Raw genomic sequence first — 13,851 nt, forward strand, 5'->3', positions numbered from 1 at the left:
TTTCCTTCTCTGCGTTACACACATCCACTTTTACCACAAATCTAATATACCCCTTAACTCTTTTTGAGTACGGGTATAATTAGTGAAATAATTAGGAATGATTTCTACATGGATGACCTAATGACTGGCGCGTATTCAATAAAAGACGCAAAAAATTTAATTAAATTAATTTCAAACGAACTACTAAAAGTTGGATTTAATTTAAGAAAATGGATTTCCAACAATTCAGAAATAATAGAAACGGTGGAAGACACTGGTGACAATAAAGTTCTTAGTATTATTGAGAATGAAAGTGTTAAGACCCTGGGACTTAAATGGGAACCCCAAAAAGATTTATTTAAGTTCAATGTAAGCTGCGGGTCATCTAAAATAACAAATAAAAGGGTTGTGTTATCGACACTATCAAAAATCTATGATCCCTTAGGATGGCTGGCTCCCGTGACTATTATAGGAAAACTTTTCATTCAAAGGCTTTGGATAAATAAAAGTGAATGGGATCAGGAATTATCGAAAAGAAGATAGGAAAGACTGGGAAACTTACAAAGAGAATTTAATAAATTTAGAAAATATTCGAATCCCAAGGTGGATAAAGTCCAAAGAATTGTCAATAATTCAACTTCATGGGTTTGCTGACGCTTCGGAAAAAGCATATGCTGCAGTAGTGTATGCTAAAATAGGAAATGCTGTAACTATAGTAGCTAGTAAAAGTAGAGTCAATCCAATTAAAAATAGAAAAACCATCCCTAAACTTGAGCTGTGTGCAGCTCATTTACTTAGTATATTAATTCAAAGAGTAAAAGAATCCTTTGACAATATGGTAGAAATCTATGCTTGGAGTGATTCAACTATCACTTTAGCATGGATTAAGAGTGGCCAAAGTAAGATCAAATTTATCAGACGAAGAACAGATGACATTCGGAGATTGACGAATACTGAATGGAATCATGTAAGGTCCGAAGATAATCCAGCTGACTTAGCATCTAGGGGAATTAGTTCTAACCAATTGACTAACTGTGATCTTTGGTGGAAAGGTCCTAAATGGACTATAGAGGAAGCTGTGCTGATAAACACATTAATAAATAACGAAATAGACGATCCTATTTACAATTTACTAGAGAGGTATTCCTGCATTAAAAAACTAATACGCATAGTGGCTTACACAATTAGATTTGTTCATATAAAAACCAAGAATAAATCATATCAATCTTTTCTCTCAGTAAGCGAGTTAAAACTAGCTGAAAAGGTTGTTATAAAGAAACAGCAAGAACACCAGTTCCGTTTAGAAATACAGTGCCTAAAAAACAACAAAGAATTAAAGACAAATAACAGAATTTTGTCTTTAAATCCGTTTCTAGACACGGATGGAATACTTCGAGTGGGTGGAAGATTGCAAAACTCCGCCGCCGAATTTGATGTTAAACATCCAATAATTTTAGACAAATGTCACGTATCAGGGTTAATAATTAAAAATGCCCATTAAAAATCTTTACATGGAGGCATAAACTTAATGCGTAATTACATATATCCAAAGAAAGTATTGGATTTTCGGGCTCAGAAATTCGATAAAGAAATATTTAAGAGAATGCGTAAAGTGCGCAAGATACAGACAAAAGACTGCTCAACAAATAATGGGAAATTTGCCTCAATACAGAGTTACAATGACATACCCGTTCTTGAATACTGGAATAGATTATGCAGGCCCTTATTACGTCAAATGTTCCAAAACTCGTGGGCAAAAGACATATAAAGGATATATTGCTGTATTTGTTTGTATGGCTACCAAAGCCATACATTAATAGCCTTTTCACACTGGGGACCATCCACCATCCACCATCCATTTCTGGGATGGTCCGTAAGGTTTTGCCGTTCCGAAAATTTCCCAGTTATTCCACCATCCATCTGGGATGTTCCTAATTCTCACGTTTCAGTGCGGTATTTTTTCGATAATTGTCAAATGCAACCATATTTCACAACAAAAAATCGGAGATCACTACGAAAATGTAAACAATGACAGACAGGAAAATATAAAAATAAAACCAAATAACCCCATCAGATCTCACAAAGCACGCAAAAAATAAAAAATATCAAATATCAGCTGCAGGTGGTTTTATTTCGATGTGACATCCATCTAACATAAAAATTAAGTAATGAAATTAATTTACATATATGTATATACATATATTATGGATGATTTTATTGCATTATTACCAATTGCACCAGGCACTGAGGAAACCCAATTTCTTCAAATGCTTGGACACACTCGTCAATTTTCTCTGAAGTGAGATAGTTTTTGGACATGTATTCCTCTGAGAATTCGTTGATGAAATCTCTGCAAAACTCATGCAGGATATTGCAGACGCTGTTGGCTGACACTCCGAAAAACACTCTTTTCAGAAGAAGATCCCGAAGTATAAAAAGATATGGCGATACGCTTCTCCAGAGGAATTGCAGCTCGGCAGTTTGTGTCCTTCTTCCGTAGCACTTCCAAGCGAGTAACCAACAGAGAAAAGCAGGATCTCTCCATCCTAAAACTTTCCTTAAAAAACGCCTCGTTGTTTTCGGGTACATCCTTCTCCCAAAATGTACCGAACCGCTTCTGAAAAACATAACATATATATTTGTACTTTAAACATTGGTTGCATTTATTAGAAGCACTCACAAATGACCACAACCTTCCGGGCTTCAGTGTTTTCAAAACAGATATCCATTCTATTATCTCCTCCTCGTCAAAGTTATCTTCATCATCATCGTCCATGTCCAACAACATGATTAGCTTGTGCAAGAATATGTTTTGCTGCTGAATCACATTCACGACCATTGAAATGTTATTTATATTCATTTTAATTAAAGTAAACAAATTTTCACCTCACGCAATTGTGAGCAACAGCTGTTTCTCATGGATGGTGGATGGTGGATGGTGTCAATGTGAATCGGTGTTTCACATCTTTCAAAAATTCCCACCGTTCCCCCAGGATGGACTCAGTGTGCAGAGAGTATTAGAAATGGTCAGTGATTTAACTGGGTTACTATCGGATGGACGGAATCACTGGAAGCAGGCACGGACACCTCACAGAAACGGAACAACAATAACTTCTTTGTCAAAACAAAAAAATATTTTTTTGTTTGTGAACAAAAAAGACTTGGAGGTTTTTCTTGGACGTGGTCGGAGTATTTAATTATTTAACTAATTTTTTTTCCTATTCGGATGAACACCGGGTTCGGATGCCGATAGTTTTTGGGCCACCTCTCACTCTCGGAACAAAAAAAATATCAAAACACGCAACACAATTTGCCAATTTGTAAGGTAAATTGCCAAATAATGACGGAAAATGCGCCGTGCCTTGGTCGCGAGTAATTAATTTGGACTCTGGAGAATGTGGGAGAAATGGGAGACCTTGCGAAAAGTGGCTGGAGGGCACGAATTTCACTTAATCGCGGATTTTCAAATATGGCACTTGCGCGGAGTGGTGGAATGCGGTATTTAATTATTTGGTATTTTTGTTGAATGTGTGTATGTATGTATATAGTTGGGAGCCAACTATGCAAGTAAATGTAATAAATAAATAAATAAAATAAATAATAAATTTAATTAAGAAAACACAGGTAGCTGGATGGATGCTTTTATTGCTGCTGTAATGTGTATATGTTGGTATGTGTGTGTGTTCACTTGCACTTGGAGTGTGCCAGTGTATATTGTATTAGGGTAGGGCGCGGATGGAATGCTCTTGGAGACCTATATATCAATGTAGGTGTGTGTGAATGCACTTGCACTTGGAGCGTGCCAATATATATATTATTGAGGTAGGGCGCGGATGGAACACACTAGCAAAATATTAATGTATGTGTGTGTGTATGTACGCAAGCCGCTCTCATGGGCTGGAATGTGCGTACATACATAGGCGCGGAATACACTTTTATTTAATATATGGTATTAAATAATTAATTATTTTGGTAAATAATTTGTCCGCGAGTTATGGACGGACACAAGAAACTGACGAAAAACTACCGTATTACTGGTAACTCGAAGTGAAGTACCGGAGAACGGCCGGAATTGCCGATAATATGGCGGTGGCGAAGTTGGAAGCACTACGGATAACGGAGATGGCGAGAGTACATATAAGCTCGGCGTCGATGCAGCTGACCGGCGTGCAGGGGTCGATCAGCGCACTCATCATCTTGGTGCCTGCGAGGACCACCATTGCCGTCGGGAGGACGTTGATGCTCCGGTGCTGGAGCAAGGAGTTTGCGGTCGGGATTGGAATTCCGACGACAGGGCGGCTGACCGGAAGACGAGGGCGTGGTTTGGCGCGGGAAGACTTAGGTGAAGTCGACGGAGCCGAGGAAGAACCAGCAGGGCGCCGAGACGGAGGTGACGTCGACGGAGCCGAAGAGGAGCCAGCAGGGCGCCGAGACCCGGGTGAAGTCGACGGAGCCGAAGAGGGGCCAGCAGGGCGCCGAGACCCCCCGGGCAGGTGGAGCAGAGTGTGGTGGTTCCGGGAGCACACCTTACAGAGGTCTCCACTGCGGCAGTCCTTGCCCGAGTGCTCGTGAGCCAGGCAGTTCGAGCAGTATTTGTGCAGGAGGACGGCTCGGAGCCTCTGCTCGACGCTCAACCGGATAAACTTCCGGCAGTTCCTTAGTGGGTGAACTCCGGGGCACACTCGACACTGGAAGGAAGTCTTCCCTCGTGCCCTCGTGCGATCCGACCTGCGGCTGGATCGGGAACGTGATCCGGCTCGAAGGACCACAATGTTTGAGCGAAGAGGCATCTCAGGGTGTCCACCAGAGAGTCCCAAGATAAAAGGCGTTAGAGTCCGGGTTCTTCAAATATATATTTCGGGGGTTTGTTCTTATAAGTATATGTATATGTCGCGAGCAAAAGCCGGCCGTTTTGCGTTGGGTGGAAAAGCGAATTGAAGCTCGATCGGCTGTATTCCAGCTGCCGAGGCCTGTCGGCGACGAGAGCGGGAGCGTGAGCGTGGGCGGGAGCGCCAGCGTGGTGAATAAGCGCGCGAGAGCGCGTCGCCGGGGGGAAAAATGCTCTTAAGTACGAGGGCGAGAGCGAGGGCGACCGCTTGGGTAGCTGGAACGCTAACAGCGATGTGTGGCTGGAATGCCCACAAGCGGTTGCCCCGCCAGCGCCATCCTCACTCTGAACATTCTCCCCCCCTTGCAGGAATGCAAAGATTTTTTACGTCTGCATGCACGCACCAGACAGGATCCATCCAAACACCGTGCTTTGAGCCACGGGAAGGCCGTCTGCGCGGGCGAGGAACCCCGGTTGAATGACCCTTGGATACAAATCTGCACCCAAGACGAGCGAGATGGTGGTCGGCTTGTGGAACTCCTCGTTGGCCAACTTCAAGTCGCCGAAGCGAGCACGGACGGTGTCGCTCAGTGGACGGATAGGCGTACGGATGCGCAGACGGGGCTCGATCTTGAAGACTGCCTCCACCTTAAAATCTCCTATCTTCGCCCGGATCATGGCGGTGCACACCCACTCGTCCCCGATGCAGGTAGTGGGCAATTTCAGTTCCCTAGCCACCTCGGCGTCGATGCAGCTGACCGGCGTGCAGGGGTCGATCAGCGCACTCATCATCTTGGTGCCTGCGAGGACCACCATTGCCGTCGGGAGGACGTTGATGCTCCGGTGCTGGAGCAAGGAGTTTGCGGTCGGGATTGGAATTCCGACGACAGGGCGGCTGACCGGAAGACGAGGGCGTGGTTTGGCGCGGGAAGACTTAGGTGAAGTCGACCGAGCCGAGGAAGAACCAGCAGGGCGCCGAGACCCCCCGGGCAGGTGGAGCAGAGTGTGGTGGTTCCGGGAGCACACCTTACAGAGGTCTCCACTGCGGCAGTCCTTGCCCGAGTGCTCGTGAGCCAGGCAGTTCGAGCAGTATTTGTGCAGGAGGACGGCTCGGAGCCTCTGCTCGACGCTCAACCGGATAAACTTCCGGCAGTTCCTTAGTGGGTGAACTCCGGGGCACACTCGACACTGGAAGGAAGTCTTCCCTCGTGCCCTCGTGCGATCCGACCTGCGGCTGGATCGGGAACGTGATGCGGTCTGAGGGGCCATATCTACTTTCTGGAAAAAACTATGATGAAAGAAAGGAATCACCGGAGCATTAGTAAAAAACTGGCATGGGTTGGCATACGGATACGGATACGGGTACGGATAACTACGTTGGATTTACGCAGAACAAAAGGACGGAGGCTTATGAATCGGAGCCTCCGCGCGAGTAGGTGGACAGGACATCCGATTCCATAGGCAGCAGAACCACCTTCGTGATCGGTCTCTTGATAAGGCCGCGGGCCGTGAGTAGGTCTACCACACGGACCTTATCATCGGCTCCAGGATACGCGTTCTGCACACGGCCGAGACGCCATTCCTGAGCGGGGATGTTCTCCTCCTTGATCACCACGAGGTCTCCAACCTCGAGGTCTCTTGTCGGATGCTGCCATTTGTTGCGCTTGTGCAACTCTCGCAGGTACTCTGTCTTCCAGCGCGAACAGAATTGCTGGTTGAGAGCCTTGAGATGTTGCCAGCGGTTTAGGATGGAGGAGGCGCTCGCTTGTATTTCTGGCTCGGCCACGGATAGTAGCGGACCACCAATCAGGAAATGGCCTGGGCTCAAGGCCAACGGATCAGTTGGATCCTCAGACATAGGAGAGATTGGTCGCGAGTTAAGGCATGCCTCAATCTTGGAGAGAAAGGTCGCGAACTCCTCTAATGTGTATTTGGAAGTACACACATACCGTTGGAAAAGAGCCTTGAAGCTCTTCACACCCGCTTCCCATAAGCCCCCCATATGTGGGGCCCCTGGAGGGATGAATCGCCACGTGAGCCCCTGCTGGCTGTACACCGCGGAGGTCCGAGTGCGGAGGGCCTCGAGAAGGTCCACAGCCAGAGAGCGGGATGCGCCGACAAAATTCCTCCCGTTGTCGGAGTGGACTTCGTGGGGACAGCCTCGTCTCGCGACGAACCGGGCGAAGGCGGCTAGGAAAGTGTCGGTGGACAAGTCGGACGTAGCCTCCAAATGGATGGCCTTCGTGGTAAAACAAACGAAAACGCACACATACCCCTTGGAGATGCGACAGGCGCGTCCTGTGAAACTTTTCACGTCGAACGGCCCGGCGAAGTCGACTCCGGTGTATGTGAACGGCCGCGAAAATGTAACTCGTGAGGAAGGAAGGTCGCCCATTAATTGGGTTTGGAGTCGCTTGCGATGGATGACGCAGACCTTACAGGAGTGGATTACTGCCCTCACGACGTGACGTAGTCGAGGGATCCAGTATGTTGCCCGGAGAAGGCGGATGACCAGCTGGTTCCCACCATGTAGGGATACGTGATGGGTGAATCGAACCAGCAGGCGAACCAGGAGGCATGCGGGTGGCAACAGGATTGGATGCCGCTCGTTGTAGGTCATGGATGCCGAGGCTCGGACCCGGCCACATGCCCGCATGACCCCGTTCTGGTCCAGGAACGGATTGAGGTTCTGAAGAGAGCTCGTAGTCGGAAGTGGCTGCTTGTTTACAAGACAGCGATGCTCCGCCGTATAATGGAAGCGTTGGGTCGTGATGGTGACAGCTTGGAGAGCTGCAGCGACCTCTTTATTGTCTAGCTCTGTGGATACGTGGACTGGCGTTGCTTGCCCTCTGACGCGCAGGCCGAACCGCCGAACGTAGGCGATCACGCGCAGAGCGCGTCCGAATTCGGAAAATCGGCTGAGAATGTCCGAGGCGGTGTCAGTGGCGTGGTGAACCTTGACGGCTCGTTTCTCCAAGTCGGTCTCAAGGATTGAGCCTCGTGGACAAGGCCACTCCGACTGCGGACCACGCAGCCACGCAGGGCCATGCCACCACATGTCATTGCCGACCAGTTCAGTGGGTCCGAGCCCTCGACTGGCGAGGTCGGCCGGGTTGTCCTCGGATCGGACGTGGCTCCATCGTTCGCGGGGCCAACAGCGAGTGATTTTGGCGACTCGATTCCCTACAAACGTGGTCCAATCACATGCCGGCCTGTTCAACCAGGCCAACACAATAGTGGAATCGGTCCAAAAGTACACCTGGCTGGCGTCGAGCGGCATTTGAGGAAGGATGGCCACGGAGAGTTCTGTCAGAAGGACAGCTCCGCACAGCTCGAGTCTAGGCAACGAGACTGTTTTCACGGGGGCAACGCGGGTTTAGGCTGTGAGAAGGGTACACACAATGCCCTGCGGACGCTCAACTCGGACGTAGATCGCTGCCCCATAGGCACGTTGAGACGCGTCGCAGAACCCATGAATCTGTACCTTGGCCATCGGACAGACGTGTAACCACCGCGGAATGCGGATCCCTTGGATGGCCGGAAAGCTGTTCAGGAATGTCTCCCAGGCTTGAGACAGATCGTTAGGAAGGACGTCATCCCATCCTAACTCTCTCAACCAAATCTCCTGCATAAATATTTTCGCTTGGACGACGAAAGGGGGCAAGCCATCCCGCTGGATCAAAGAGCTGCGCGATCTGGGACAGCACATTGCGCTTCGTGCAGGATTGTCGCTCGTTTAAAGCGGGAGGCGAAAAGAAGAACTCGTCGGCACTGGCTTGCCATCGGATTCCCAACGTCTTAGCGATGCTACTCTCTTCCAGCTCTAGGAAGTCAGCGCGGAGTAAGTGGTCGACTGGAATGTCGCGCAGGACGCCCTTATGGTTAGCTGTCCACTTTCGGAGCGGAAACCCTGCAGAGTCGAGTGCTTCGCGTAGTTCAGCAATGGCGGAAATTGCCTGAGACTGAGAGTGAGCACCAGCGAGCACGTCGTCCACGTACATGTCGCTCTCCAGGATGACGCTTGCCATCGGCAGCTGTGGACGCACCTCTTGTGCGAGTTGCTTGAGGACGCGGAGGGCGAGGTACGGTGCGCAGTTGACTCCGAAAGTGACAGTGGTGAGCTCGTAGTCACACACGTCCCCGTTACGGTCGCGAAACAGTATTCGCTGATAGGGCGTGTGTTGGGAAGCCACTTGGATTTGCCGATACATCTTGTTGATGTCGGCATTGAAAACGTAGCGAAAGACGCGCCACCTCAGGATTTGCATGGTCAAGTCAGACTGAAGGACTGGCCCAGCATGCAACGTGTCGTTGAGGCTTTTCCCGTTGGAAGACGGGCTGGAGGCGTTGAAGACTACGCGCAATTTGGTTGTGGTGCTGTCGGGTTTAAACACGCCATGATCCGGCTCGAAGGACCAATGTTTGAGCGAAGAGGCGTCTCAGGGTGTCCACCAGAGAGTCCCAAGATAAAAGGCGTTAGAGTCCGGATTCTTCAAATATATATTTCGGGGGTTTGTTCTTTATAAGTATATGTATATGTCGCGAGCAAAAGCCGGCCGTTTTGCGTTGGGTGGAAAAGCGAATTGAAGCTCGATCGGTTGTACTCCAGCTGCCGAGGCCTGTCGGCGACGAGAGCGGGAGCGTGAGCGTGGGCGGGAGCGCCAGCGTGGTGAATAAGCGCGCGAGAGCGCGTCGCCGGGGGGAAAAATGCTCTTAAGTACGAGGGCGAGAGCGAGGGCGACCGCTTGGGTAGCTGGAACGCTAACAGCGATGTGTGGCTGGAATGCCCACAAGCGGTTGCCCCGCCAGCGCCATCCTCACTCTGAACATAAAGGATATATTGCTGTATTTGTTTGTATGGCTACCAAAGCCATACATTTAGAAATGGTCAGTGATTTAACTTCTGATGCATTTTTAGCAGCACTTAGAAGATTTATCGCTAGACGAGGTAAATGTGAAAACATCTATTCCGACAACGGAACAAATTTCGTAGGAGCTTCAAGAAAGTTAGATCAAGATGTGGTTACAGCAATCCATGAAAATACTATGATTGCTGCGCAACTTGAAAAAGATAGAATTGATTGGCATTTTATCCCCACGGCAGGACCTCACTTCGGAGGTATCTGGGAGGCTGGAGTAAAATCCATGAAGTATCATCTTAAAAGGGTTATCGGGGACAACAGCCTAACATACGAAGAGATGTCAACGCTCTTGTGTCAAATAGAGGCATGTTTGAACTCAAGACCTTTATATTCTGCAGAAAATGGAGTTGATCAACAAGAGGTTCTTACCCCAGGTAATTTTTTGATTGTAAGACCACCATTAGATATAGTAGAGCCAATGACAGATGAAAAAATTGGAAATCTAGATAGGTGGAAACTAATCCAAAAGATAAAAAGAGATTTCTGGGTGAAGTGGAAAGAGGAGTATTTGCATACTCTTCAGCAGAGGCACAAATTGAAGAGGGAAAGTCCTAATATAGAAGAAGGACAAATTGTCCTCTTAAAAGATGAGAATTGTCATCCAGCCAGATGGCCAATAGGAAAGGTGGAAAAAATCCATAAAGGCAAAGATGAAAAGGTCAGAGTGGTAGAGGTAAAATTGCAAGATGGATTTATCACTAGACCCATCAGTAAAATTTGTCCCTTAGACGGAATTAAGTCTGTCGCCAAGGTTGAGGCTGACACTGAAGAGCTCCAGCAAAAAAGGCAGACTAGAAATGCATCGAGAATGTCAAAACTCGGGTTTATAATGGCCATGTTGTTATTTATATTAAGTTGTCAATTTTCTAACGCATCACCCAAGGTTGATAAACCAAAATATGCAATAGAAAAAATAAATAAGACTTCGGCAATATATTTAGATCCAATGGGGGATGTTGAAATAGTAGCCTCCTCTTGGAATCTAATAGTTTTCTATAATATGGACACCTATTTTGAGATGCTAAAAAAGGGTAAAGATTTGGTTCCGAAAATGAAATTGATTTGCGAAAGGCTTCATACTTTCGAAGACCAATGCCTTTTAGTTTTGGAAAATACAGAAAAGAAAATGTTAGACTTGGAAGAAAATAACAAACTGTTCATGGCTCAAAGTAGGGTACGAAATAAGCGAGCTCCATTTGGATTTATGGGATCCCTATATCATATTTTATTTGGGATAATGGATGAAGACGATAGGGTTCAAATGGAAGATAATATGAAAAACTTATTAAGCAATAAGCACAATCTGAATGAGCTAAGTAAGAAACAAACTTCTTTAATCGATTCTACAACAAACATTTTAAAAACAACCACTGATGAGGTAAATAGGAATTTTAAGGGAATGAATACGCGAATTGGGAAAATGACTGCTACACTACAAGAATCATATTATGTGTACAGAGAATCTATCAAATTCTTCATGATAACCAAACAATTAAGTAACATAATAGATGAATGCGAGAAAATACAATCTGGAATCATAAGCTTATTAATAGATATTAATCATGGTCGACTTAATACTAACATTTTAAAAACAATTAAAGGGTGAGATTTCAAAAATAAAAGATAATTTATCAGAAAATTACGTTTTGCCAAGGAAAAGAACTGGCACAGAGCTAAAAGAAGTTTATTCTCTGCTAACAGCTAGGGGCTTATTTGTTGACAAAAGACTTATAATATACGCGAAGATACCTTTGTTTGGTCGACATGCGTTAGCGTTATTTAAAGTTGTTCCAATACCAATCAGAATCGAAGAACGCATGATTATGGTGCACGTCGATGTTCAGTATTTAGTTTATAACTTCGAGATAGATGCATATCACCTTATGAAAGAATCTACCATCAATAAGTGCCAAAGGTGGCAATCTAATAAAAGAGTTTGTGAAGGAAGTTGGCCTTGGAGTAGTGCCAGCGATGGCAGTTGTGAATTGAAGCCTCTCAAACCAAATAGAGCATCAAATTGCATATATAAGTCAATAGTGGAGAGCAAGTCGTATTGGATAGAGTTGGAAAGAAAAAGTAGTTGGTTTTTTAAGGTTGAGAATAATGCAAGGGCTAGGATACAATGCGGCACCACAAGCTTAGAGATAGTAGAATTGCCGGAACAGGGGATTTTAACAATTAGGTCGGATTGTACTGCTCGAGTTAATGATAAGATTCTGATTCCTCATCATAGTATGGAAACAGAAGATCAGGGAACATTGTCTTTGTCATATATAGGAGACATCAGCGAAATACCCAAGATTGTTTGGAACCAATTAGACTCACCAATTATTAATCATACAGACGAAATAAACCGCATACAAAATGAATTAAATTATTTGAAAACGCACAAGCTAGAATTAAAAGAACAAAAATTTGACCATCTTTCCGGGCACACATCTTTAATTTTAGTAATAATAATAACTGTAATTTTATTTGTATATTTTGTAAGAAAAATAAATGTAAGGCGGCAATTGCAAGGCATTGTCATACCGGAAAGCATGGTTAGTTAAAACAAACAATAAAAAAAGCATATTTTAAGGTATTACACCTATGTATGTATGTGTGAATACAAAAATAGACATTAAGAAAATTAAAATTGTAAAGTAATACATCTCGGCACCTTTCTTGGCCTTTTGCAGAATGTTTAGAATGCTCTAAAACATGAAGTGTAATAATAACCAATTTAACGACCGCACTTGTACACCAATGTAAATTGATATTTAGACACAAACTCATAAATTGTCTAGTTCTTAAGTGCACAGCCGAGAAATCTCTTACAGATGTCTGCGATGCGTTGGTCGCCGATGTCACCCCAATTGTACACACATGGGTTATCTTATTTTGTTACCAGAGCTCCAGTGTGCTCACACACAAACACATACCACTGCGTTGGCACTAGACCTAAGCCTAGTTTTGCTTCACAGTAGAGCTACCTAATCTCATACAATTTTAATAAAGATCCAGTTTTAATATTGAACTCAACAAATGTAGATGTCTTTTCATCTTGCTTTGGTTAAGGCATTTACAGAGAATCAAGTTGATGTAGCTGCAGAGCTATCGAAAACGACACGGATTTTTGTAGTGGTACTGTTCTCCTTTAAAACGCAGTGATGAAAATACTTGCAGAGGCTACGGGAGTCAGGATGGACTTCGTACATATGCTTCAAATCAGTATACTCTTTCATAAAAGCTGAGTAACGCTCCTTAAGCGTGGGATTACGATCCAGTTTTCGCTACAAACTGAGAAATCATCGAAACGCCTGAGTATAAGACTCTCCCAAGCGATATGGCAAACGTGAAAGGTGGCTTACGAAATGCGCCTCACAATCTACTTCTTCATTTACACTTAACGAGCCTCCACACAATTCTCGACTTCCCAAAACCTACGAAGAGTTCGATCCAAAATTGCATTGATGCTAGCCTCCGAATCCGGAGAATTTTGAGTTGTCAAAAGCGAGAAGCTATCTCTGTCCACCACCAGATACCATCCACCCAAGTTGGGTCTTCTGCAGAAGAGGCACCCCATCTATGAGCTTGCTTTGCCGTACGCAGAGAAGGTCATAGAATATGCTCGCGCCAATGAGGAGATCTACTCGCTGAGGATTAAAGAGTGCAGAAAGCTGAATATTGGAGGGAATGTTTCAATCGGCTACATTAACTGCCAGACTTGGTTGGCTATCTGTGATAGCCTCATCTTGCGATGAGAGCAGTGAGTGTGGTCGAATAGTCCAAAGTGCGAGACTACATGCAAATGCTCACGGTGGATCCCTCAGTGGACAAGCTGGGATCACCAAGACCAGAAACAAGGGCAGACGATTGAGTTTTTGTAAGCTGAAGTTGCTGGGCGAACCTGGATGTGACGAGATGAAGCTGGGATCCTTAATCTAGAATGACGAGACATAGAACCAAATCGCCAGATCGATTACACTAGTCAACACTAGAATTAGGCTGTGACCCAAAATATAGATTCTTAAGTTCAGAGTGAGGACGGCGCTGGCGGTCAACCGCTCTGTGAGCATTCTAGCCACACATCGCTGTTAGCGTTCCAATTACACAAGCGGTCGCCCTCGCTCTCGCCCT

At 45.6% G+C, this 13,851-nt stretch overlaps 2 protein-coding genes across 2 annotated transcripts in view; both read right to left on the bottom strand.

Moving 5' to 3' along the window:
- LOC111075281 (trypsin-1) overlaps positions 1–1,752 on the bottom strand; it is a 42,560-nt gene extending 40,808 nt beyond the window's left edge. Inside the window, exon 1 of the mRNA XM_041595343.1 lies at positions 1,668–1,752. The gene's annotated coding sequence lies outside the window, so the exon portion shown is untranslated. The remainder of the gene's footprint in view (positions 1–1,667) is intronic.
- A 4,463-nt stretch (positions 1,753–6,215) lies between these two features.
- Positions 6,216–9,075, bottom strand: LOC121404916. The gene is made up of 4 exons (XM_041595340.1): positions 8,416–9,075; positions 8,292–8,352; positions 6,757–8,158; positions 6,216–6,444 (listed from the first exon to the last, which is right to left on the bottom strand). Exons 1-4 carry the CDS (start codon positions 9,073–9,075, stop codon positions 6,216–6,218), a joined length of 2,352 nt encoding a protein of 783 aa, XP_041451274.1.
- Between the last annotated feature and the right edge of the window lie 4,776 nt (positions 9,076–13,851).

This window comes from Drosophila obscura, unplaced genomic scaffold, assembly GCF_018151105.1.
Source record: "Drosophila obscura isolate BZ-5 IFL unplaced genomic scaffold, ASM1815110v1 contig_51, whole genome shotgun sequence".
Lineage (NCBI taxonomy): Eukaryota > Metazoa > Arthropoda > Insecta > Diptera > Drosophilidae > Drosophila > Drosophila obscura.